The sequence below is a fragment of the Muntiacus reevesi genome, chromosome 8 (assembly GCF_963930625.1).
Source record: "Muntiacus reevesi chromosome 8, mMunRee1.1, whole genome shotgun sequence".
NCBI classification, from domain to species: domain Eukaryota; kingdom Metazoa; phylum Chordata; class Mammalia; order Artiodactyla; family Cervidae; genus Muntiacus; species Muntiacus reevesi.
In genome coordinates, this window is record NC_089256.1 from 30454676 (window position 1) to 30481048 (window position 26373).

A 26373-nucleotide genomic window follows, 5' to 3' on the forward strand; every position below is an offset into this window, starting at 1 on the left:
ATACAACGGGTCCCTCTTACTATTTTTGTTGCTCAGACTTGCCTAGAGCCTGTCATCATGCAGCTTAATATCACAGTGGATTTTGAAGGCGGCTCATATACTCTGAGAGTACTGCCTTATAAGGAAATATGACTGCGTCAGGGAGGCAGCAGGGGCAGCTGGCCTGGACTGGGGCCCCAGGTCCACCAGGAAATAGTCCTAGGACCTAGGACCAACAGCAAGAAATTGATCCTCCATAGGCTTCAGTTTCCTTATAAAGAACAGAAGTTGGTTTCACTTATTAACTGTCATTATTTTTCAAATTTTAAAATTCAGTGTTTATTCCTTGATATCTTGCCACCAAAAGCCAGAGAATTACAGTGAAACCATGAGTGCCTATGGACAGCATTGGCACCTTATTCCTTGTTGTGAGTCAAGATCCTGCTTAGAATGTAGAACTGGGCGGTCATTAGATGTAGACGAAGGGGATGGTGGGATCAACCTTTGCAGCGTTAGGGGGACTCTGGCTTGTTTGTCACAACCTTGTATGTGCCAGGCATTGTTCTAAGAGTTCAAGAAACTTTAACTCATTTAATCATCTGGCAGCCCTAGGAGAAAAGCATGACTATGATGCAAATGATGGAGAAGGAAACTGAGGCCCAGACAGTTTATGTAGCTTACCAGGGTTGCAGCTGGACAGCTAATGAAAGGCTGAGCTGGGACTGGACCCCAGGGAGACTGGCCCAGCAAAGGATAAGATCATGGGCTTGCTCTATCTAGTTGTCCTGCCTTCATGCCCACAGGGATCAATCACAAGGGACCAATTTTTGGGCTCCAAAATCACTGCAGATGGTGATTGTAGCCATGAAATTAAAAGACGCTTACTCCTTGGAAGGAAAGTTATGACCAACCTAAATAGTATATTAAAAAGCAGAGACATTACTTTGCTGACAAAGGTCCATCTAGTCAAGGCTATGGTTTTTCCAGTGGTCATGTATGGATGTGAGAGTTGGACTGTGAAGAAAGCTGAAGAATTGATGCTTTTGAACTGTGGTGTTGGAGAAGACTCTTGAGAGTCCCTTGGACTGCAAGGAGATCCAATCAGTCCATCCTAAAGGAGATCAGTCCTGGGTGTTCATTGGAAGGACTTATGCTGAAGCTGAAACTCCAGTACTTTGGCTACCTCATGCGAAGAGCTGACTCATTGGAAAAGACCCTGATGCTGGGAGGGATTGGGGGCAGGAGGAGAAGGGGATGACAGAGGATGAGATGGTTGGATGGCATCACCGACTCAATGGACATGAGTTTGAATAAACTCCGGGAGTTGGTGATGGACAGGGAGGCCTGGCGTGCTGTGATTCACGGGGTCGCAAAGAGTTGGACACGACTGAGCAACTGAACTGAACTGAATTGACTAAAGAGAAGTACAGAAGCAAGTTACCTGCTCTTGAATAGTGCGGGACCACACTGGGGGTCAAGTGGTGCTGCAAGGGTGCTGGATCACCCCAGGCTGGCCTGGATTCTGGGAACCCATGTCAGCAAATGGGCATTAAGAGAGGACACATCGTGTGCCTATCTGCTGTGTGAGGTGAGGGGAGATGGGGGCACTTTAAAATGTAATTTCATCTGTTCCTTTTTAAAATTGTTTTTCATTTATTTTTGGCTGTGCTGGGTCTCCAGCTCTTTGCACAGGCTTTTCTAGTTGCGGTGAGCAGGAGCTACCCTACTTTCGGTGCAGGGACTTCTCAGAGTGGTGGCTTCTGTTGCAGAGCAGGGCTCTAGAGGGCAAGCTCAGTAGTTGAGGTGCACGGGCTTAGTTGCTCCACAGGATATGGAGTCTTCCGAGACCAGGGATGGAACCCATGTCCACTCCATTGGCAGGTGGACTCTTAACCACTGGAGCACCAGGAAGTCCTCATCTGTTCCTTGACCCTAACATATATCAGTAGAATAACTCCTGCCAAACATGACCCAGTGACTGCAAGGTGAATGGTCAGTAAAGGAAACATAAGTGGTAGAATATTAATAAATTTTTTTCAGTCACTCAGTCGTGTCTGACTCTTTTCGACCCCCTGAACTACAGCACACCAGGCCTCCCTGTCCTTCACAATCCCCCAGAGTTTGCTCAAACTCATGCCCATTGAATCAGTGATGCCATTGAAGAATCTAATCCTCTGTCATCCCCTTCTCCTCCTGCCCTCAGTCTTTCCCAGGATCAGGGTCTTTTCCAATGAGTTGGCTCTTCACATCAGGTGGCCAAAGTATTGGCGCTTCAGCTTCAATATCAGTCCTTCCAATGAATATTCAGGGTTGATTTCCTTTAGGATGGACTTGGATCTCCTTATAGTCCAAGAGACTCTCAAAAGTCTTCTCCAACACCATAGTTTGAAAGCATCAATTCTTTGGCACTCAGCCTTCTTTATGGTCCAACTCTCACATCTGTACATGACTACTGAAAAAAACACAGCTTTGACTAGACAGACCTTTGTCCACAAAGTGAATGAATGAATTAAATTATATCTATTTCTAAGTGCATTTTGTCCTCTACTGCCTACCCCCTTCTAGGATTTCCAAAGTCTTGCATTTGTGTATGGTATTTGCAGAACTGTGGACTTCATTTTTACTTCTCCAAGAGCAGGGACTAAGCCTTTACTCATCTGTCTTCTCAGCAGCTGACACTGTGTTTGCTGAATGAATAAATGATATACCTCAGACCACATGACGTCTGTTTAGCTTGCAGCTGGAAACCACTTCAAACTGTATATTGCCTATTGATTAAGATTTCAAGGTAAATACAGACATGTTTCTAAGGAAGTGTTTTTGTTGTGGTGGTTTTTACAGGATGACTTGGTAAGCTAATCATTTTAAATAATTACGTCTGGATTCTAAAGAACTCTATGTGCATTCTACTCTCTAGAAATTTAGTATTTATAATGCATTCATTCCGCTATAATTCCTCTTTCTTCCTGTCTTCAATGAGCTTCCTTCTTTCTTAAAGGAAGAGTTAAGGCTGCTCCTACACTCAGTTTGACATAGTGTATCTGGTCATTTCAGCCCGAGCACATCCCAACTTTTAATTTCCTTCTAACACCTTTGACTTTTGATCTTGAAGCACAAGGGTCATATTTTATTGGGTTTAATTCACTGGAAAACCCAATGTTCCTTATGAATCAAGCCATAATAGTCAATGAATAATCACAGGCTGCAGCCATGCTGGGTTTTAGTTCTGCTGAGTAACTAGGAAACCGACTAATAACTGGAAGGCAAAAAATGTTAGGAACCCCGGTACGGCCCCAGAACCAGGATAAGCCATTTAATTATGGGCCGGTGACTCAGCCAAGCATAGAGGGGGTTAGTTACTGAGTAGGACCCAGGGTAAGGGGGCTGCTTGGCTGAGCCCAGGGCTCCTGGGAAGAGGAGCAGGGAGGGGCAGAGGTCTGGGTGGGAGTCAAGAGTCCAAGGTGTGTGTAACCTGAGCTTCCTTTCCTTCTCTCAGCTGCTGTACTTTTTCCAGCTCTGCACTTATGCTCCTGCCTAGATTACTTTCTATAAGTTTTCATGTATTTATATCTGAGAGGGTAGGAATGATTTTTTTTTTCATATATTGATGTACATATTTTAAAGGATTTTTCATAAAATGCTCCCAGAGGGGAGCTTGGAAAAAGACACGCAACAGCTACATCATTTTGAACCTCTCTCTACCAGGTGCTGGACAAATTTGCAAATTTGGATCTGTGTTGAGCTCCCATCACAGCCTTATGACATAGGTTGCATAATCGCCCTTGCTTCTATACAGCTGAGAACCGCCCCAAGGTTTAGCCAGTTGGAGCACAGGGAAATATGGTTGTCATGAGCGGACTGTCTTCAAAATCCTGTGACCCTTTTTTTGATGTCCTTCTGCTCAGGTGTGCTGGAAATGTCCCTCCTCTCTGAGCCCTTCAAGGAAGAAAGATGTCTTCCCAAAGATGACTGGGTCTCAGGGGCCCAGGGGCCCCTGATCACCTAGCACTGATACCCATGGACATGGGAGCAGTTGCTATGGACAAGGCAGCCCCACTCCGGGCAACTGAACTTGACCTAATGGCTGTCTTTTCCAAGTTTCTCAGATGCTTTCAGTAGCCTAGGGGGAAAGTCCCTCTATTAGCTGAAACTGCAGCCTGAATGAGTCAGTATTTTCTGGTATAGTTAAAAAAAAAGGTAGCATACTCTTCATGTCTCCATGGTAACTTATTATGGATCTGTATACCACTTATGAAATTCCTTCCTGATCTATCTATCTATGATTTCTGATCCAGACTTGAATGTACACGGAGAAACTATTAGAATCAATTCAATCTGCTGAAAATATCAATCGTTTTTGCTCCTGGTGGCTTGAACTGGATAGACCCAGCCTCTGACCTATGCAATGGTGATTCCTAGAGGCCCTCAGGTACCTGAAAACATTAAGGTGCAATACTATCTCAATTATCTGAACAACTCCTGGGTTCAGGGTTGCCATGGAAACCGGGAACCTTGGCAACAGAGAAGTGAGGCCCGTCTCCCTCTCCCTTCACAGCACTGCGGTTTCTGAGATGCACCAACTTCCAGTCCCTGGCCTTGCCTAAGCTGAGCTATTTTATTCTACACCCACCTTTGGGAATCTATTCCACCAAAATATTGAGAATCTGATCTGAATCGGAAATGTGCACATTTCTAGCCAGAGACTCAAGTATTTCCTGCTAAAAATGGAAACGGGAGGTACTGGTGACAGTTTTTACCATAGTTGGAAGTCAGATAAGCTGGAGTTTCAACCCTGAATTTCCCATTTATACGTCTTCTGACTGAGCAAGTTATTTGCCCTAAGGGTCAATTCTCTCATATTTAAAGCGAGGACAACGAGGCCTTGGAGAATTATCCCGGAGGATTAGTCCAGGCGCAAGAGGTAAAGAACCCGCTTGCCAATGCAATGTAAGAGATGCCGGTTCAATCCCTAGGTTCAAAGATCCCCTGAGGGAGGAAATGGCTAGCACTCCAGTGTTCTTGCCTGGAGTACTCCATGAACAGAGGAGCCTGGCGGGCTACAGTCCATGGGATCACAAAGAGTCTGCACGACTGAAATCACTTATCACAGTCCAGGGAAGCCCAGCCAAGGCTGGTTATCACCAAGGCACCGCTCAACTCTAGGGGCGCCACTCACACGAGGCTGCAGGATTGGGGCGGGGGGGCTTCCCGGAGCAGGGGGACTCCGTGACCGATCGAGGGTCCACTTCGTACCTTTGTCATCTCAGCGTGTTTCACGACAGAACGCTCAGAATAAAAACGATCGGAAATCATAAGTCCACAAGTGGGTCCAAGAATGGGGCTAGAATGAGTCCCCCGGTGGACCAAGACCCGCGGCCACTCGGTGGCACCAGCGCTAGCTAGCTACTCCGGTCCTGCCAGGGCACCTTTGGGGGTTAAAGCGGCGGATCCGGGAAAGAAATAAAAGAAGGATTTGTCCTGAGCTCCTGGGACACACACTGCCCGGGGCGCCGGACGTCGGAGGTCCAGGCCCGCAGCGACCCTGGGAGATCAGCCGCCGAGCGACAGCAGGCGCCGGGCGAGGTCCGGCCGGGCAGGTCCGGCTCCGCCCCTTGGCTCCGTGCTCCTCCCCTACCCTCCGCGCGCAGGCTCCCCGCCGGGCCCCCCCTCCGCCCCTCCTCCGCCCCTCCTCCTCTCTCCCTTCCCCCTCCGCCCCTCCTCCTGTCCCGATGTCCCTTCCCTCCTCCCTCCTCCCTCCTCCCCCCGATACCCCGGCTCCAGAAGAGCGCGCGGCGGAGGGGACCGGCCGGTTACTTCCTCCAGCGGCGGCGCAGAGCGCGGTGCAGCCACAACCGGATCGCCCCGAGCCCGCCCGCCGTCCCCGGCCCGCCCCGGCCTCCCGGATCTCCCCGAGCCCGCCCGCCGTCCCTGGTCCGCCCCGGCCAACCCCGAGCGCCCGGAGCCCGCCCGCCCCCCGCGGCCTCCCCAAGCGCCCCACTCGCGCGCCCGCGCCCGCGCGCTCGCCGGCGAGGACCGAGGAAGCCTGGGCCCCGAGCCCCCGGCGGCCCTGCCGGAAGCGGCGAGGTAAGAGCGGGGTCGGGTCCGGCGCGGTGGCCCGGGTCCGGCGGGGGTCGGCGGGCGGGGAGCGCCCTCCGGCGCCCACTTCTCTCCCAGGGAACCCAGGAACCGAGTTGGGGACGCGGGTGGCGCCCCAGATACCCGGGACGCAGCTGGGGTGCAGGCAGGGTGGCGACTATTGGTGGGATTCTGGGGTCGCGCGTCCAGTATCGGTCCGCTTGGGGCTCTTGTTCCCGGGATGGCCGAGTGGCTTTGGGGGTAGGTGGGTGGGCGGCGAGCAGGGTTCGGGGTGGGCCTGGCCGTGACGCGCGGAGCCGGCTCCGAACTTGGGCCGCGGGGCCTGGGGTCGCCGAGGCGGCTGGGGCGGGCGGGGCGCGCCGGCTCGTTTCACTTGCTTTTTTTTAAAAAAGGAAACACGGGCGTGAAGGCGGGGGTGGCTCCTGCCGGTGGGCGCCTGGCAAACCTGATTTCGCCAGGGGGCTTGAGGGACGCGAGAGAAGGTGTCTGAGGGGCCCTGGTGCGCCCCGGTTTGCCGGTGACTTACCGGAGAGCGCCCGGCCCGGGAAGATCGGGGGCGCCTGGAACACCTGGGGGACTGCGGCTCCCACCCCCGCTCCCGGTCACCTGCGCTGTCGCGTCCCGGGCCGGGCCAGGGCGGCAGGCGACCGGGGCGTGGGGAGGGTCCGGCGGCTCTACGGAGACCCCCGCGGGCTCCCCAGGACCTCTGCATTAGGGCCCCTCGGTGCTGGGAGGTGAACGTGGGGAGGATGTCGGAAATGGGGGTATGGGTGCGTAAGGCTGCCTCTATTTTTGCGACCTTACAGCATGTTGGACGAAGGGGTAACAGCATTTGTGCGTATATGGCTTTTTTCTTTTAAACACTCAAGACTTTTGTGTTGGCCTGTATTCAATTGTAGGGTATCCTAAAATAGTATTTGACTTGCAGTTTATTTAGGAAGTAAAGAAATGAGCAGCCCCCATTGGAGATAGGGGTAATTTATTTTAATTTACCGGTAAGAGATTCATCTTGTTTCGTGCAGTGGAAGCGCCTGTGCGCTGTCTACCATCCCACACCGCCACCAATCCGAGAGATAAATCTCTAAGTTAAGGTTTATTAAAATTCTGAATAATATCATAGTACAGTAAACTAGCGCACTGTGTGTCCCGAAGGGAAATAGTCAAACACTCATTTCTGGGATTAGTCATTCCTCTCCCTAAACTGATAGCTTTCAAACGAAAAAGAAAACCAATCTTCAACAGTGCGCTTAGGGTTTGATTTTTTTTTTTTTTTCTTTTTCAATTTGTCTAAATGCAAACCTGTGCTCTAATCTCGAAGAAGCAATCACTTGTTTCCATAAGGGTACTATTGTTGGGCAAGTTTTACTTGTTTTAAAATTGAACATGCCTGCCATTTACCCATTTTTTTCCTGTTGTTTCTCAAGAGCAGCGATCAATAGGGCAACCACAAAAAGACCTGAATGTGAAATTGACTTACGTGGACTGATTTGGCCTGTCTGCTATCTTCACAAGCCGTGTTGAGTAGAACTGTTGTTTAGAGGCTAAGTCCTGTCTCACTCTCTGCAACCCCATGAACTGTGGCCCGCCAGGTTCCTCTGTCCATGGGATTCTCCAGGCAAGAGTACTGGAGTAGGTTGCCATTTGCTTCTCCGGGGGTATCTTCCAAACCCAGGGGTTGAACCTGGGTCTCCTGTGTTGGCAAACAGATTCTTTACCACTGAGCCACCTGGGAACCTGTTGAGTAAAATAGAGGAACTTAAATTTGATTAGTTAGGTGTTTGCCAGAAACCATTGGTAGAGCACTTTGACTCTACATGGTTTTTACTAAACAAATTAAAAACCGGACAACACAAGAATTCTGTTCTGCAGCTGGTAATTATAGCTCTTTATATGGGAGTGGTAGATTGCCTTTCCTCTCAGAATTTGTACTCAAAAACCAGGCGGACTGCTCCGTGGCTTTCCACATCTATTCTCGGCCCATCTCCATGAAACTCAAGAATGTGGAATAAAGTCTGCAAGTCGGAAGAAGGAGATGGGTAACTGATGACACCCAAGATGTCCTTTCATTTTGGTCTCCTGTTTTGAGGCTTGCTGATGTCATCAACAGGTGACCGGGCTTCGTTCCTGCAGATCAGTGACATAAAGCTCTCACCTTAAGGAGCATTTTGCATCTGAAAAGTCGAGAGCAGGAGCCTAGTCTAATGGTATCTGTGTGTGATCTCTGCTCTTTACTGCTGGGAGGAAGGTCCAGGCCTCACCATTCAGGGGATCCTGGCTCAAGGCGGAGCTCAGGAGGTCGGGCCATGCTCCCAAGGGGATTTGGTCTGCTCTATGCCCCTGAGCCCCCCCACCCCCACCCACACCCCCGCAGTAGCCCTGTGAGCCTGGGCAAAGTCCTGGGGTGGGAGGGTGTCTCTGTAGCCTCTCTGTCAGATGGCTTAACATCTACCTCTCAGGGATGTCAGATTGTTGAGTAAGGTGGCAAGGTGTGGTCCCCCGGCTCAAGCTTAGCCCTTCCCAAGTAGGAACCTACCAGGCCAGTGGTCATCCATGGTGTATATTGATTTTTGATTGTTTGTGGATGATGGGATTCACCAAGTGGGGATTCTGAGCAGATGTAGTCCCTTTTGATCCTGGACAACACCCTCTCCCTACCCCCCATTATTTACTGTCAGACCTTTTCAGCCTGCACTGGCCACCCTGATGATGACCTGCCTTCAGAGATTTTTAACAACTCCCCCCACCCCTGGTGCCTCCGGGAGACTTCCCAGGTGGCTTGGTGGTAAAGCATCTGCCTGCCAATGCCGGAGACACGGGTTCCATCCCTGGGTTGGGAAGATCCCCTGGAATAGGAAATGGCAACCCACTCCAGGATTCTGGCCTGGAAAATTCCATGGACAGAGGAGCCTGGCGGGCTCCAGTCCACGGGGTCATGGAGCCTGACATGACTGAGCGTGCACACACCCCCCCCCGCCCCCACACACCCCGTGCCTTTGGCCTCCCCTGTGGCCGGGACTCTCCTCCCACACTGCCTTTCTAGGGGGTGTGTGTGTCTGTATGCTGAGTCCTTAGTGGGTCTGGTTTAGCCATAATGTTGACCATAAAGAGAAAACAAGAAAAGACAAACTCGAATTAAGTAGTTACAGGAAAATATGCTGTTTCCCTCTGCTAGTCAGCCTTATCCATTGCACAATATTTTAATTACTCAAAGTTTTGGTTGAAACAGGTAGCAGCACTCAATGGAGACCTCAGAACGGGCAGTAAGAGGTACCCGTGAAGTATCCTATTCTAGACCTCCAGTCCTGAAGCCAGGAGGGTGGGCTTTCCCAGTGTATTTGAAAATCAGCTTCAGTTGCTCTGTTTTTTTCATCTAGTGCTCTGGCAGGATTATCTAAGTACTTTTCTCAGGTACTAATATTTAACTTACCCTGGCAAACAGTAACATTTTAGGGCCCCAGATAGGTTTTCAGTTGATTACAGCAAATCACAGGTCACTTAGGGAACTGTCCAATTGCAGGTCACATATGTAGCTCTTAAGTTTTCTAATAGCCACAGTTAAATACCGTGAAGTAGACGAAATTAATTTCAGTTAACCTAACACATTCAGAATATTACGTAAACACGCAGTAAACACAAGAGTCAGTACTGAGATAGTTGACTTTGCGCTGTGAAATCTTTGAAATCGAGGGCAAGCACATCTGAGTCCCCAGGACCACGTGCTCAGGAGTCACACGTGGTTACCACGCTGGTCAGCGTAGGTCCAAGGTAAAAGCCCAGGCCATCCAAGCAAGTAAGGCAGGTCCGCAGTCAGAATTACTTAACTCTTGAGGAAACGCACAGCTGAGTAGCCCGCAAATGCAGTATTTTGAGCTTGTGTGCTCCACACTGGAGAATCTGAGATAATGCAGGAGGGTTTGATCTCACGCCGAGGTTCTTCCTTTTTCTGTGCTTCCTGAGCTTGGAGAGGGGAGGGGGCCTCCGAGGTGGGTCTTCCAGCGGGCTTTCCAGGATCTGGATCTGCCCAGGAGCGGCCGTGGCGGCTGGCCCTGGAGTTCCCAGGTTGAGCTGACTGCCCTTTGCAACGCAGGAGGTGGTCCGCGGCCAGGCAGCCGGCCCACAGCCCCCAACAGCTCCTGCACCCCGAGCTGACCTTGAAATTGGCGATGAAAAACAGGTCCTCCCCACGCCTGTCCTGGAAGGACCCAGGCCCCCAGCTTTGCTATCCCAGCTAGCCGAAAGGCAGCTTTATCTGTGTGCCTCAGATCCTAAGGGAATTCTGCAGGCGGCATTATAATTTAATTCCTTGAGTAGCATCACCTTTGTGAGAAGAATTCCTGGCATTCGGATCTGAATGACCTGTCAGGGCTGGAGCACTTGAGCTGAGGTGTGGATGCGGACTTAACAATCAACTTGGTTTGTTGCCTCTTTCAACTCTTAATTTTTCTTTCTTCTTTTTTAAAGATGAATGATTTTGGAATCAAGAACATGGACCAGGTAGCCCCTGTGGCCAGCAATTACAGAGGGACACTCAAGGTGAGTGAACGAGTCTTAGTAGAAACTTAAAAAATTGGAGAACTCAATTTCTAGGAGGGAAAAAACAATTGGGTCCCAGGAGACTGGTTCTAGCTGTGAGACTGGTTGTGTGACTCTGGACTGTTTGCTTAATATCTCTGGGTCTCAGTGTTTTCATCTGTTAAATGGGTTTCCTGGTGTGTGTTTGACTTATCCTCCAAGATATGAAGGAAACCACTCAATTTGTGGATGGTGAGGCCTTGGTAGTTGATTTCTGAGGCTCCTACCAGGTGGAATGTTCTATAAATTCTCAAGAGAAGAGAACTGGAGGAGGTATCTGTTCTATCCACCCAAAAAGTTTCCTCAAGTAGTGGAAAAGGCCCAATTATTGGCTGCTGCTCCTGCTCCCATCAGAAGGGTCAGTGCCCATGGGGTTCAGGCAGTCTGTCCTTCCTGGGACAACTGCGGCTATTTAAAAACAAAGAGAAAATCAGATTAAACAGCCTCCTCCCTGGTAATAAACATTTCATGGAGCTTCTATCTCACTCCCTTTTGGGAACATTCTTTAGCAACACAAACTGATGATTTCCCATTTGCCTTCTCCAAATGTGACAGAGAGATTTGATTTTTTTTTTTTAAGTGTTCTGTGGTAAAGATGTCTCAGAAGCAGTGGTTTTAGATTGGTAGTGTTTTGTACAATATTGTGTCTCTGGCATGTTCCGCTTTTCTCTATCGTTAGGAGGTTGTTTGTCTGATCAAACCCCAGGAGGCAAAAACTGACATAGGTCTTTCCAGAGTATCATGAAATTGATCAAATTTCAAGCCAGTGAGGTTTTTGTTGTTGTTCAGTCTGGTCAGGCGTTTTCATTGTGGCCTGGCAGAAACCATACAAGAAATTACAGTAATATTAAGTTTGAAATGACACCTCTAGAGAAAATTTCTCCCATAAACTTGAAGAGCTTATGCCTGTGTGATTTCTGGGCTTGGAGAAGAAACCGCTCTTGCTGAAACTGATGTGTTGAAATACCCAGCGGGAATTTATCTTGTCTTGTGGTTTCTTGGTTTTAAAAACAGAACAGAAAGGCAGTCAGGAAAGGAAAGGCACTTCTTAGTCACCTGGGCCATGCTTTATTGTTCAGTTGCTTAGTCCTGTAGGACTCTTTGGAACCCCTTGGACTGCCTCATAAGTCGAGATGAGTATTTCACACGTGCATGATTGGCCTCTCTCCTCCCCCCGCCCCCCTGTAGGTCTTGGGCAGTTGGGTATCCCTGCTTTGGGTTTTTTGGGGGGCTGGGCGCCAACATCACTGGGCCAAGCTCCAGCTTCTGCCTACCCTCTTATGTCATGCGTCATTCACTGTTCGGCATTTCTAAACAGAAAGCACACCAACCATTGGATCTGTAAATGTGTTACACACTTTTGACTCAACAAATGGGTCACTGTATTACACATGACATGGGTCCAGCTTATGTTGGAAAAATATAGCCGTTCTTCACGTTTTTCTTCCACAAGTTAGGCAATGATGAATCAGGCCTTTGTCTGTTACTTACAAATGAGTCTTACAGTACAGGCTGTTCCATTTGTATTTGAAATTCTCACAGCTCCAGGCTTATCTTTCTGTGTGTGTCTCTTCTCCTAAACTGTAGGTAGTTTAACTTTAAATCTGTTTTTCTTTGGAAATTTTTCCCCTTCATAGATGATGAGAGGCAGTGAAGGAGTGACCTTTTCAATACACTACATTTTTACAAAATTAAATCTTAAGGAATGTTCTCATACGTATTTTGTTTGATTTTTGTTGTTTGATTTTTTTCTTTCCCTGCCTTTTGTCTTAGCTGCAGTGAGCTGAAGCTCTTTTGCCAAGAATCATTTTTTTGGTTTACTTCCCCCCCCCTTACTAATTTTCCTTCTATATTGAAGTGTAAATATAGTAGGGCTTCATTTGGGGGTGCAATGGTAAAGAGTCTGCCTGCCAAGGCAGGAGAGGCAGGAGACACTTTGATCCCTGGGTCTGGAAGTTCCTCTGGAGGGGGACATGGCAACCCACTTCAGTATTCTTGCTTGGAAAATTCCATGGACAGGTGCCTGGAGGGCTACAGTCCATGGCGTTGCAAAAAGTAAGACACAATTACCTGTACACACACATAGTTGATTTACATTGTTGTTAATTCCTATTATACAGCAAAGTCGTTTGGTTATACATATGTATATATATTTACACATACATACATAGATATACATGTACATTTTAAAAATATTCTTTTCCATTATGATTTATCACAGTTTTAATTAGGGGATAATTTTTCATTGTTGTGTTAGTTTCTGCTTACAATAGCACGAGAGTCATTTTCCTTATGCACTCGGCCAGCGTGTCTCACCCATTTAGCTGAGAAGGGCCAGGTGTTTGGATTGAGGTGGTCTCTTGAGTCCCTCCAGGCACTGTTCTAAGACTCTTAGTTTTAGGTTTGTTTGCTTAACTTATACATTTAACTTGATCAGGCCATTAAAAGTAAATTCCCGGTCATTCTGATTCTGTGATTGATGACAGGGAGACCTTGATAGACTGCACTTTGCTATGCTGAGTTTTTTACAAATTGAAGGCTTGTGCTAACCCTGCAGCCTGGCATTGATTGGCACCATTTTTCCAACAACATTTGATCAGTTCATGTCTCTGTGTCACATTTTGGGAATCCTCGACATAGTTTAAACCCTCTGCTAGCAAAAAGATTACAAAGGCTCAGATGATGGTTAGTATTTTTTAATTAAGGTATGTGCACGGTTTTTAGACATCATGCTGTTGCACACTTAATAGTGTAAGAGTAACTTTTATATGTATTGGGAAGCCAGGAAATTTGTGTGACTTTCTTTGCTGTGATAGTCACTTTATTTTGGTGGTCTGGAACCAAGCCTGCAGCGTCTCCAAGGTGTGCCTGTAAGTGATCCAGAGTAAAGAGATCCTTTGGGTCACTTGGATCTTCTCAGAAGTCTGCTCAGAGTACTGACTGGTCGATTCCATGCGTGGCTTTATTACTGGCAAATTGAATCAGGATGTCTTGGTGAGGCTGCCCATGGACCACTTTTAAAACAGGTCATTAACTAAGTGTAAATGCCAACGTTTCTGTTTTCTTTCCCTCTTGCCTTTGCAGCGCCAGGCCGCCTTTGACACCTTTGATGGGTCCCTGCTCGCAGTTTTCCCCTCCCTAAATGAAGAGCAAACACTGCAGGAAGTGCCAACCGGCTTGGATTCGATTTCTCATGGTAATTGGTTACTCAGACTTGATGAATTGAGCGTGATGTCCCTAAGGATCTCAGTGCATAGATGACCCTTCGTAAGGGATGCCTGTTGATGTCTTGAATCTTTGTATGAAAAGTCAGGCAGAGGCTGGGATCTGGGAGAAAACAGTTCTTTTTTTATGCAGCTGGTGACTCTGAAGTCCTCCCTCACCCGCCAGATGCACCCCAGGGAGAGGAGGCGCCCCGCTGGGGGCAAATCGCAGGGGGCCCTGAGCGGCTCCTTAGGCTGCCCCAATTCTGCAGCCAGCCCAGGCCCCATCTCCAAGTCCCCTCTGTGATGCAGACCAGTGGACCTCAGAGTGCACCCCACCTTTTCATCCTAGGTTCACGTCCCTAGCTTAAATCTCCCCCCGCCACCACCAGTTTTGGGGCAGCAAAGTATTCCTGCTCATCTTTACCCATCTGCCTTTGTGCCTGCAATTCTTCATATCAGTGTTCATTCTTTTGAAAGGAATAGCACATCAGGTGATGCCTCTGTGATTACTATGATAGAGTTGTTAGCGGGAGACATTCCAGAGATGACTTTGTCATATGAAGTCAGTGCTAAAGAATACAGCCCAGAAAATTAATTAAAACGCTTGTGCTTGCGTAAGCGTGCTGTCACGTGACCATCATTCATCATTCTTGAAATTGCTGAGGGAATGCAGAGAAGGTTGTTTTTCAAACAAATTGACATCCCAGGTGCTAAGTACTGTGTGTTCCTGTGACATCTGCTGTCTCCTTGCCTGCAGCTTAGTTTAATGGATGGAAGTCGCTTCCAAATTAGCCATTTACAACCCCTTAAGGCTTTTGGTGAAAAACCATGCAGCTTCCTCAGTTGTCAAAAATGTAAGACTGGTCTGCAAGAGAAGCCTTACCTAGGCGTCGATTGCTGCTTTATGAAGTTTGGCAAAAATTCAACTCGAGTTTTACTTTAGTTTTTTTTCAAATTAGGGTAGTTATTAAATTGTAAGAAGTATAGTTACATAATGATTAGAATAATACATGTATTATTAAATTATATTTTCTCAGTTTCATTCAGAAACCATTTTGGTTCATATTAATATTTACCCTCCTCTGGGGAGTGATGCTGAAGACTGAGGATGCTCACTGTTCTTCCGTAGGAGCTAAGACTCCCTCCCTGCCCCACCCCCCATCCGTTCTCCCTGTGTTGTGGCCAGCTGGAACTTAACGTCCCGGTGTGGTTTGTTTTTCAGACTCAGCCAACTGCGAGTTGCCGCTGCTGACCCCATGCAGCAAGGCTGTGATGAGTCAAGCCTTAAAAGCCACCTTCAGTGGCTTCAAAAAGGAGCAGCGCCGGCTGGGGATCCCAAAGAGTAAGTGCTGCTTCTTGGAGCCACGTTCTGCCCTGCGCTGTGCTAGACCGGGGCGTCGGGCCGCCATAGCTTGAGGTGGCATCATTTCAAGCACACGCCTAGGGTATCTTGCAAAGAGGGGCAGAGCTCTCATGAAGCCGAGCCAGTTTTTATTTCGAAACCCACCCCGCTGAACACTTCTTCCAGCGCTGCTGTTAGCCCCTCAGCATCTTCCTGGGTGTCTGCTGGCTCATCACTTTGAGCCCTGGTGCCCATCGGGGCTCTGCAGGTAAATCAGGAGTGCGTCTGGCCTCACCGACTTGCTTTTCTCCCCTCCCTACTAGATCCCTGGCTGTGGACTGAGCAACAGGTATGTCAGTGGCTTCTCTGGGCCACCAACGAGTTCAGTCTGGTGGACGTGAACCTGCAGAGGTTCGGCATGACGGGACAGGTGCTGTGTAATCTTGGCAAGGAGCGCTTTCTGGAGCTGGCGCCCGACTTTGTGGGCGATATTCTCTGGGAGCATCTGGAGCAGATGATCAAAGGTACCTGTGAGCGACGGGGCAATTGTGGTGGGAAAGAGTGATGGGGGAGCTGTGCATGCTAACTGTCGGGTCGGCGATTCAGTGATGGAGGGCAGACGGACCAAAAATGGCATTGGCACGAGTCGGCGCCAGGGTGGCGATTATAGATTTTGATTCCACTTAAGCACGTGTGTGGAGAGCATTAGCCACAAGGCGGGAGCCTTTGTCACCAGGGTGTTCAGTGTCCCCAGACCTCATGAGTCGGAGGCATATGTGTGGCTCTGATGTCAGGGACCTGGGATGCCCGTGTTTGGAGGCTCACTTTACAGAGCCTTAAGAAATACGTTGGCCCCAGCCAAAGCAATAAACTGGGAATTTTATAGTTTTTTTCCCCTAAGACCAGATGGGATCCCACAAAGACTTTTTGTTTTGTGTATATAAACAAATGTAGAAGTAATTGATGTACATTTTACACACTTGAAATATTGTACAGAAACTGGCCTTCAAGCAAAAGAACTCTTATGTAGAAAATGTTGATTTAAACCTAAAAAGAGCATTGAGAGTAGTGTTAAAAATATGTGAAACCTTACTGGCGTGACGCCCTCCCCATGAGCACAGGCCTCTTGCAAAGTATCTCCTTCATCCCTCTCCAGAAGAGGAAACAGGAACAAGTGCCTCGTGCAGAGCCCCAATTCCTGTTTCATGGATGTGAAATGCCCAGGATGCTATAGAATCACCCTGTGTCTAGCCGTGTACAAACCATAGTCATATGTGTTCAGTGTTCTGCTGTCCTCGGCCAGCCTTCAGGAGGAAGAGCAAGACTTACAGAAGGCTGCTTTTTCAGATGGAAGCAGCGCTCAATGTACCCTGTGTCAAGATGAATGGGAAACCATCCCAATACACATTTTGGATAAAAGAAAAAAAAAAGTACATTGAGTTAAAAAAGCAAAACATAGGACTCCTTCAAGTTAAAAATATAAGAAAATAAACCTGTTGGTAGAGTTCAGAGAAAATTTCTCATTCAATTGATTTTAAACTCTGAGTTTCAACATCTATTACATACTCAGCATCTTAAAAAGATCTCAGGGCCCCCCGACCAGTTCTTTGTAGTTATGGTTTCTGAGGGGAAGGAAAACCTAAGGACCCTTAAATTTTCCTTGAACCTGGACAAATCTGATCTGACAAGTTTCTGTTTGAATCTGTTTGTTGGCATGTTGGACCCATTTTGCCATTTCTCAGTGTGTGTGTCTGGATATGTGGATGCGTGTGTGGTTGTGTGTTTGGAGAAGTAAATTCACACAGAGAATGCTAACCTTTTCCTTTTAAAGTTCTTGGACACGTGTCCCCATTCGAACGCCCGTGGCACTGTTTTGACCTCTCTGTAGCTCTTGGCACCCATGGACACACCCTAGGGGTTTGAGATGATGGGTCAGAAGCATCACCAGGCAGAGAATCTGTCTAGGTCCCTAATTTGCTGTGTTCCCAGCCCCTGGTGAAGGGGGTACTTCATAAGCATTTAACCCTTTGTGGACTACATGGATGAACTCAATACATCATCTAGATCGCTCAATTTATACAATTGAAAATTTAACTTTGCCAATGGCAGCAGTAATTTTAGAAGTCTTTTTCTAGTTATTAGGAAAATATGTTGCTGTCTCTAGTGCTTTTAAAAGACATAATGACAGGGAACACCATTGGATTAAGTATGCAGCTAAAATGCATTTCTTTATGCTAGAATAACCATAGAACAGTAATTTAGAAAGGAACCTTTTTTTCTTGCGTTGTTTAAAACCTCTCGATTTGTAATTTTGTGTCTCCTCTGTCAATTTTTCAGAAAACCAAGAAAAGACCGAAGATTCGTATGAAGAAAATTCGCACCTCAACTCAGTTCCTCATTGGATTAATAGCAATTCGTTAGGTCAGTGCAATGAATTCTGCGCTTAAGAGCTTGGTCCTAAGACTTCCTGTTAGATTCACGAAAAGTTTGAAGCCAGGGTCTAGACCTGCAGTGTCCCACACAGTGATCACACTCACAAGTCCAGGCCACTGGTTACTTGAAGTTGTTGCTGGTCCACATTGAGATGTGCGGTGAGATAAAACTCAGGCCCACCAATCTGAAAGTCTTAGTATAAATGTCTCCTTGATAACTTTAAAAATTATGATTACATGTTGAAATGATAATGGATTTCTTGCATGCATTCGGATCAGTCATATCTGACTCTCTTGTGACCCTATGGACTGTAGCTCACCAGGCTCCTCTGTCCATGAGATTCTCTAGGCATGAATACTGGAGTGGGTTGCCATTTCCTCCTCCAGGGGATCTTCCCCACCCAGAGTTTGAACCCACGACTCGTGTCTCCTGCATTGGCAGGCGGGTTCTTTACCATCTCTTGGGTCAAGTAAAATGCTTGAACTTGTTTCGCCAGTGCCTTTTTAGTTTTCCAGTGGGGCTGTTAGAAAATCTAACATTACATTGGTGGCTTGTATTAACCTTTGCATTGGCCAGCGTCGGTCGAGGCAGTTTATAACTCGAGGGGGCAGAATAAAGTGAGCCGATTGCCAGGGTCAGATCAGTGTAATAGAGAAAGGTGGCAGGTGCAGGACGTGTGTGAACAGCAATACCCCATTTGCTCTGAACTTGGGATGTTACGGAATTTGGGTTGGTGTTTCTGGTGGTTTGATGCTGGTGAGTGTAGCTTACGGTGGTCCCCTCGGGCGTGGGCAGGGTGACTGGAGATGCTCAGTTATGGGTCATAGGCTGGATGGCAGATCGCTCAGTTGGTCTGGACCTTAGTTTTCTCGGGAGTCGAAAGAGCCAGTGACCCTGTTGTCCTGAGGCTCCCGTGGAAGCACTAGGAATATTCACCTGCAGCATCACCCTCAGGGTCCGGAGGCCGCAGGCCTTTTGGGAAATTTAGATAAGAGGAGGACTCAGAAAAGCTGCCTGTCAGAGCCTCAGCGTGTCCATTGAGGTCTCGCATGGAGGGCTGGAGTGGGTGGGTCTGCTCGCGTTCCCTCTGGTTGGAGGCGTGTAGGGTCTCTGGGTATCACGTCGATGTCTCCTGACAGCTGTGTGGTCCGTGGTCCTGTGTTGTAGGTTTCGGCGTGGAGCAGGCGCCATACAGCATGCAGACGCAGAGCTACCCTAAAGGCGGCCTCCTGGACGGCCTGTGTCCAGCGTCCTCGGCGCCCGGCACGCTAGGGCCAGAGCAGGACTTCCAGATGTTCCCCAAGGCCCGAATCAGCACCGTCAGCGTCAACTACTGCTCCGTCGGCCAGGACTTCCCAGCCGGCAGCCTAAACCTGCTCTCCAGCGCTTCTGGTAAGACCCAGGCTCCCGAGCGTGCTTCTCGGTGGGGCTGGGGGTGTGATTTCCCGGGGCCACGGTCAGACCGTGACCTGAGTTTCTTAATCAGTTGGCCCATGCTTTGCCCCTGGAGGAGGTCAAGGACTGGACTGCTGGAACACGGCCACAGCAGCGATGCTCAGCGAGCTTACTCCTCATGTGCCTCCGGCTTTGGTGTCGGGGAACCAGCAGAGTTCCTGCTCCTGTGGCCCGAGTCCTCCACCCACCCAGTGGGCTGTTGGGGGAGGCAGTGTAGGCAGGTGACGGGATGTCTTGGTGGAGATGAAAATGCATATTCCCAGGTGTCACAGTGATAAAGACTCCGCCTGCAGTACAGGGGACATAAGAGACTTGGGTTCAATCCTTGGGTGGGGGAAGCTCCCCTAGAGGAGGGCATGGCGACCCACTCCAGTATTCTTGCCTGGAGAATCCCACGGACAGAGGAGCCTGGTGGGCTATGGTCCATGGGGTCGCAAAGAGTCAGACATGACTGAGCTACTGAACACACTAACAAGTGTGCGGTGGACAAAACTCGTGTTGGATTTTTTCCCTTAAATACCCCTGGGTGACCACCACCCAGATTGAGATGGAGAGGGTGCCAGCTCCCCACAAGGCTCCCTCATCCCCCCTCCCAGTCAGTAGCACTCCCCCTACCCCCAGAAGATGCAATTGTCCTGACTTTTCTCATCACAGGCTTTCCCAGTTCTTGAACTGCATAAAGTGTTCTCGTGTTGGGCTTTTGCTCACATTGTGTCTGAGATCCATGCACATTGCTGCCCTTTCCCATGCGGTGTGGCCCTCCGCTCGCTCGGAGCTACACAATGTCTCTGTCCTGCGGTTGATGGGAGAGGCGCTTGCCTAGCATGTTTATTCATAAGGAGCCGGTGGCTCAGTGAGAAACCTGAGGGGCTGTGGGCTGGCAGGGTGAGCGCCCAGAGGGGTCGGTGGTCGTGCCTGACCTTGCGTCGTCCTGGAGGGGTCAGAGCCCATGCTTGTGTCTGCCAGGGAAACCCAGGGACCACGACTCGGCAGAGACGGGCGGCGACAGCTTCGAGAGCTCGGAGTCGCTGCTGCAGTCCTGGAACAGCCAGTCGTCTCTGCTGGATGTGCAGCGGGTACCCTCCTTCGAGAGCTTCGAGGATGACTGCAGCCAGTCCCTGGGCCTCAGCAAGCCGACCATGTCCTTCAAGGACTACATCCAGGACCGGAGCGACCCGGTGGAGCAGGGCAAACCAGTTATACCCGCGGCCGTGCTGGCCGGCTTCACAGGTGCGTGCACCCGCCTTGTTTACCAAGGGCGTTTCTCGCTGGACAACCTCGTGTTGGCGCTCCAGGTTTAATGCGTGCAGTGTAATCCTTAAGCCGAGCGAGCTGTCCCCCTGCATCCGAAAGAGGCCACATGGACAGGGATGAGCTCAGCGTAGTCGGTGAGAATCCCCAGGCTGCTCCCTTATCTGGTCAGTCCTGGCCAGTCCCCAAAAGGAGAGGAGAACAGCAGGGGATATGGACCCTGGAGGCTGAAGCTCTGACTCAGCCACGCCTAGAATTTCAGAGACTGTAGCCTGGCCAGGGGAAGCGGCACAGAGCCGGGTTCTAATAACACAGGGACTGTTTACCTTCTTCTGCTTCTCAAATCCATCTTATTTTGACGGTTTGGGTAACAGCTATTCTAGGCAGGGACAAATATTAAAGCTGTTTTTAGAACCAGATATTTCTAGTACTTTAGCAAAAATATGAGGATTTTTTTTTTTTGGATTGCTTTCTATGTCCTTCAATGTGCTTTTTTTTTTTTTTCCCCCATAGTTTGACCATATGGAACCACTGGGGATTTAAAAAAATACCTGCTTTTAAAAATCCAATAGGCTAAAATAAGAATACACAGGCATCCCGTTTCTTTTCTGTCCTGTAAAACAAACAGTCATGGAAATTACTCAGAGTGAAAATGGCTGTCATTTTCATACATGGGCGTGAGGGCCCCATCTGAAGGGAAACAGCCACAGTGTGGGTGGGTTTTTGTTTTAACGTTAGTGACCATCCGTTGTCTTGCCAGCTCTGTGGTTGACAAGGACCATACTGGGACCCCAGGGCAGCCTAGCACGGCTGGTATTAACCCATTTCACAGACAGGGAAGTGGGCTTGGAGGATGCTGGCTGTGGTCACTCAGGTCACAGCTGTACCCACGATGTGGTCACTGTGGCTTGGGGAGTGGCTCTTGGATGAGCCTGTGATCCAGGGCGAGCCACACGGCCGCTGGGCCCATCTTTTCCCTCTTCATTTTTGAAATATCAATACAGTCATACTTTACAGGGTGGTGGCGATTCTGAATATTAATCGAGAAGAAGTATATGGAGAGCACTTTGCAAAGCATCTACCTCACCGAACAGGTGTCGAGGCCCTGGCCACTCCCCTAGGTGCCCCAGTGGCCTCTCAGTAACCTGAGTCTTGGATCAAGCAATTTAGCCACTGTCATCCGGTTGGAAGGCTACGCGTGGGGTTCCGAGAATGACATGCCTCACCCTGTGTTGAAAGGCCCCTTCTAACACCCCCACCCCTGTCCCACGAGGTGTTTCTAGAAATAAACCTTGAAAGTTATTACATAAGGAACAATTAAACAGAGGGAGGGATTTTGATGCCAAGGAGATGCTGGCCCAGAATTTTTTTTTTTTCTCCAAAAAGACCAAGCCCAGCTATCAAGGGCCCAGTGATCTCTTTCCCAAGAGCAGGAGAGGCGTGGGGGAAGAAGCCCTCACCTTGGGGTCTGGCCTCCTACCATTAAAGCATCCAAGGCTGTCCCCAGCACCCAGCGTCACACCTTCACCTTGATGCCCACTTGATACCACTTGATCTCACAGTTCTTGCTTCAAGAGGGTGACTCTACAGCCTTGTTGTGTTTAAGAATGTCTAACCCACCCCCTTCTCCCCTGCAGGAAGCGGACCTATCCAGCTGTGGCAGTTTCTTCTGGAGTTGCTCTCCGACAAGTCCTGCCAGTCGTTCATCAGCTGGACGGGAGACGGGTGGGAGTTTAAGCTTGCTGACCCTGACGAGGTACGTCCAGACCTGGGGACTCAAGCCTGAGGTTCTCAAACCCGATCACTTGGGGTTTGTAAACCCAGTTCCCCGGGTGCAAGAAACGGGTCCCAAGTATATACAAATGAGAGCACTTCTTCTGCAAGAGGCATTTCTGGCACTTTAGGAGCCTTATTGCGATGATACACAGTTTAATATGCTGTACTCAGTGGCCCAGCCGTGTCTGACTCTCTGCAACCCCATGTGCTGTAGCCCACCAGGCTCCTCTGTCCATGGGGTTCTTGAGGCAAGAATACTGGCATGGATTGTGCAGGTGGTACTGTCGGGCTTCCCCAACTAGCTCTGTCATCGAGCCGAAAGGTGCAAGCTGTAAACTGAGGCACTTGCCTGACCGTCGGAACATGTCATAGGAAATTTGCCTTTTTCCCTTGTGGGGGGGCGGATACTGAGCCCCAGGCCTCCGCTGAGGTGGGCGGAGCTGTGCCAGCCCATCTGGATGAGAAAGCTGAGGGCGGGTCCCCTACCAGCCCTTCACGGTCAGCGCAAGGGGTGCCCTTGGTCTCTGGCACCTGTGGGGTGTGGTGCGTCACCTCCTGGGTGACGCTAACCCGGGGCAGCAGAGGCATTGAGGAGTGCAGACGGTCACGTGGCCTCCGTCCCACTTCAGCGGCTGTGGACGTGGTGGTCTTGGAGTGCGAACCCAGGAGGTGGGGGCACGTAGCCTTTCCTTTGTCTCAGGACCAACCCCTAGGCTCTCAAACTTTTCCTGCGGGAGAAGCCTCAGCAGACGAGGCTGTGGGTCGGGGGACCTGCCTCCCTCATCTGCCTGTTCCTCCATCCCCAGATAAATAGCCAGGGCTGCAGAGCGGGAAGGCAGACAGCATCTCTGCGGTCCTGTTGTTGCTCCAATAAGCATGTGTCCAAATCGTCATCAGGGGAAAAGGGATGCTTTTTCTTTCTCCTTTTTTAAAAAAATTAATTTATTTTTATGGGAGGATAATTTTCTTTACAGTAGTGTGATGAAAAAGGCGTGCTTTTTCTTTCTTTTTTTAAAAATTATTTTGATGGGAGGATAGTTTTTATTGCGATGGTTTTTGCCAGGACGAGGGAGACACGTGTGCTTTTTTTTCAATCTCGGAATTAAACGGCACTCTTTTCCATCCCCGCCACAGGTGGCCCGCCGGTGGGGAAAGAGGAAAAACAAGCCCAAGATGAACTACGAGAAGCTCAGTCGGGGTTTGCGCTATTACTACGACAAGAATATCATCCACAAGACGTCGGGGAAGCGCTACGTGTACCGCTTCGTGTGCGACCTGCAGAACTTGCTGGGCTTCACGCCCGAGGAACTGCACGCCATCCTGGGCGTCCAGCCGGACACGGAAGACTGAGCCCGCCCGGGCCGGGAGCAGGGCCGTCGAGACCCGTCCCAGGACCCTGAAAGGCCAGACCGGCGCATCCAGCACGCCTCTTGGAAGCAGTGGCCTTACTCCATCGGACACCGCGGTTCTTCGCTGAAGGCAGCACGGTTTCTTGCTTCTGAAAGCTTGCTGCCGGGAACCCGCCACTTAATGATGCTATTCCATTCGAATGGCCCAGGAAGAAGCTTGGGGCCCCTGTCCTAGCCCTGGGCGGGCTGTGTGGTGACAGGATCGTTCAGGCTGTTGGGTCTTCTCAAAGGAGCGAGCGTGTCATGGACGCACACTTCTTGGATTTTTTCTTTTGCCTTTTTGCAGCCAGGAATCACACAAGAGCTCTCTTTGGTTCTGAGGAGGAGCAGGGGGCAAAGACACATGATGTTTCAGAAGTTCGTTTGTATATATGACTGTAACCTTGTAATTGTTATCAGAGTCCCCTAACAGACCTATTTAACAGAAATTGTATATTGTAATTTAAAATAATTATATAACTATGTGAAAATAGGAATGCAGATAGCATTTTGCTACGTTCGCTGGTTTTCAAGAGCACTGACTGGCGTCCTTTTGCAAACATTTAATCTGCCGGAGCAGATTAAGAGAAGTTGTAAAGTGTGTATTATTTACATTTAATATGCCTACAGGAATAAGGTCTAAGAAGGTTCATTCCTGTTTTTTGTTTTGTTTTGCCTGGGTTATTATCTGTGGCAAGGACTTTGTACATTTGGGAATTTTTATAAGAAACTTAATGTTATTATCTGGGGGCCTCTCCTGGCCTCTCTGCTTCTCCTTTAATTGTAATGTAAAAGCTATAAAGCAGTATTTTTCTTGACAGATGGCATATGTTTTCCATTTCTATGCATGCCTTGAAATAAGTTTATATACAAAACTTACTTTATTTTTTAGTTCGACTGTGTTTCCCCCAGCGACTCACCTCCCCTGACCAGGCATTTCCTTCCCGAGCCCCACCCCCACACCCCAAATTATGCTGTATGATTAAAATAGGAATACTATTTTTGGAAATATGTGACTCCTTTTCAGAGATCAGGAGAGATTTATGTAGCAGCTATTTTTACTGCAAAAGTAATTCACTGGAAAAAAATAATGTAATTTGTAAGAAAGTTTTATTTTTACTGCAGCGCCTAAAGTACAGAGCTGAAGGTGCAGGGGGAGGGGAGGCTTAAAGAACCTCTCAGACATGAGTGGAGCCTGATTTTGTCCCATCTTCTTTACCTGTGGAGTCTCAGGTTTTCCGGACACCAAGCTGCTCCTTTCTGTTGGGTGTCCACAGTTTTTATTTTCTTGCACACAGAAAGCCCATAGGCAAAGAGGGTCAGCAAGATGGGAAAGAGAAGGCGTTGGGGTTGTTCATGTGAAGAAAACGTCTTCATCGTGATGGAGACTTTTGTAGTCCTTTCGAAGGAACCCCTGGTTCAGCCTGTGTTCCTGGCTTTTGTAAATGATCAAGTTGGTTTCCAAGTCAGACAGTCTTCACTAGCATCGTAGGGGGACTAGTGGTGAGGTCTTTGGAGACAAATCCTCCATGTGATGAGATGGGGGGAATTGGGTGGTAGGGTGAGCAGAGGAGAGCCAGAAGGGGGACCACTGCCTCTCGTACCCACACAAGACCATTTGCAGTACCGCTAAGCACAGGATGTTCTCAAGCAAGACCTGTTTATCTGCTGGACAGCTGTTTATAACATCAACAGACAAGCGGCTGGGAACATCTTGCCGCTGAAAAAAATCGGCCATCCGATCGCTCGTTTTATATGGGCTTTGACCGCATGAATTTGCCAGTATTTGTCTGTTTTTATCCACAGAGTTGGCAATTTTACATGGCTCGATCCAAGAGTCATGGAAAATCAAACCCATGGTAAACCTTTGGCATGATAATAAACAGGACTTATCTATCAAAGTTTTGTAATCTGGCCTTTTCTTTCTCAAATAATAAAGTATTTTGTTTACATCAGTCCCTCCTTGTAAGAGCCTTCATGCCTCGCCCCTCTGCCTCCCTCCCCCAGCGCGGAGGCGGTGGGTTCAGAGCGCTGGGCCGCCCCTCGGTGACTCAGCCACTCCAGGTCACGGCCCCTGTGAACTGACTTTACACACCCCTCCCCCAGCAAATCAGGACCAGGCTGGAACCAACTGTGAACCTTCCTGAAGCAATTCCCAAAAAGTGTTCCTTAAAGAGAAGGGTTTTCAAGGAGAGATTAGAAAGATTCGGGTATCTTATCTTCACCTGGGCTTTGGCAGTGTTCACAGAAGAGACTTTAGGATGCTTCTGTTGAGAATATTAGGATAGCGACATCCCTGATGGTCCAGTGGTTAAGTCTGCTTCCAGTGCAGCGGGTGTGGGTTTGATCCTTAGGAAACTAACATCCCACATGCTGCATGGAATGACCAAACCCCCAAATAAACAGGTTTTTAAAAATCCAATTAAAGAAAGAAGAACCTCAGGATTGGAAGCTCAAGGACTTTTGTAACTGAGGCCTCGACTCCCCTGGAGTTCTGACATAACCAAGATGAGGGTGGTGGTCCTGGGACGCCTGAGCGCAAACTCATTCTTGGACCTCCTTTCCACTCTCCAGAATTAGTGAAGATTCCAGAACCTTAGAGGGATTATATCCAAGGTGTGCTGGAGCTGGCTCACCGTGGGCTAACCCAAGCTGATGGTGTGGGCCTCTCCCCAATGCTGCATCAGTGAGGTATTGGTAGCTGGGACTTGGTTGGGATGGAAGCAGTTATACACCACCAAAATTGGCATCTGGGATGTCCTCAGTGGTGCAGTGGATAAGAATCCCCCTGCCACACTGGACACGGGTTTGATCCCTGGTCCCAGGAAGATTCCACACCCTCAGGGTAATTAAGCCGGTGTCTCACAGCTCCTCA

General features: G+C 49.0%; 1 protein-coding gene across 1 annotated transcript; it reads left to right on the forward strand.

Annotated features, from left to right (window-relative positions):
* The first annotated feature begins 5790 nt into the window (after positions 1 to 5790).
* Positions 5791 to 25399, forward strand: ETS2 (ETS proto-oncogene 2, transcription factor). Its single transcript, XM_065942321.1, has 10 exons — positions 5791 to 6063; positions 10537 to 10608; positions 13732 to 13843; positions 15076 to 15195; positions 15519 to 15719; positions 17533 to 17616; positions 18796 to 19020; positions 20050 to 20313; positions 21972 to 22090; positions 23245 to 25399. The coding sequence occupies exons 2-10, from the start codon at positions 10537 to 10539 to the stop codon at positions 23458 to 23460; spliced, it is 1413 nt and encodes a 470-aa protein (XP_065798393.1). The 5' UTR covers positions 5791 to 6063; the 3' UTR covers positions 23461 to 25399.
* Positions 25400 to 26373: the final 974 nt, after the last annotated feature.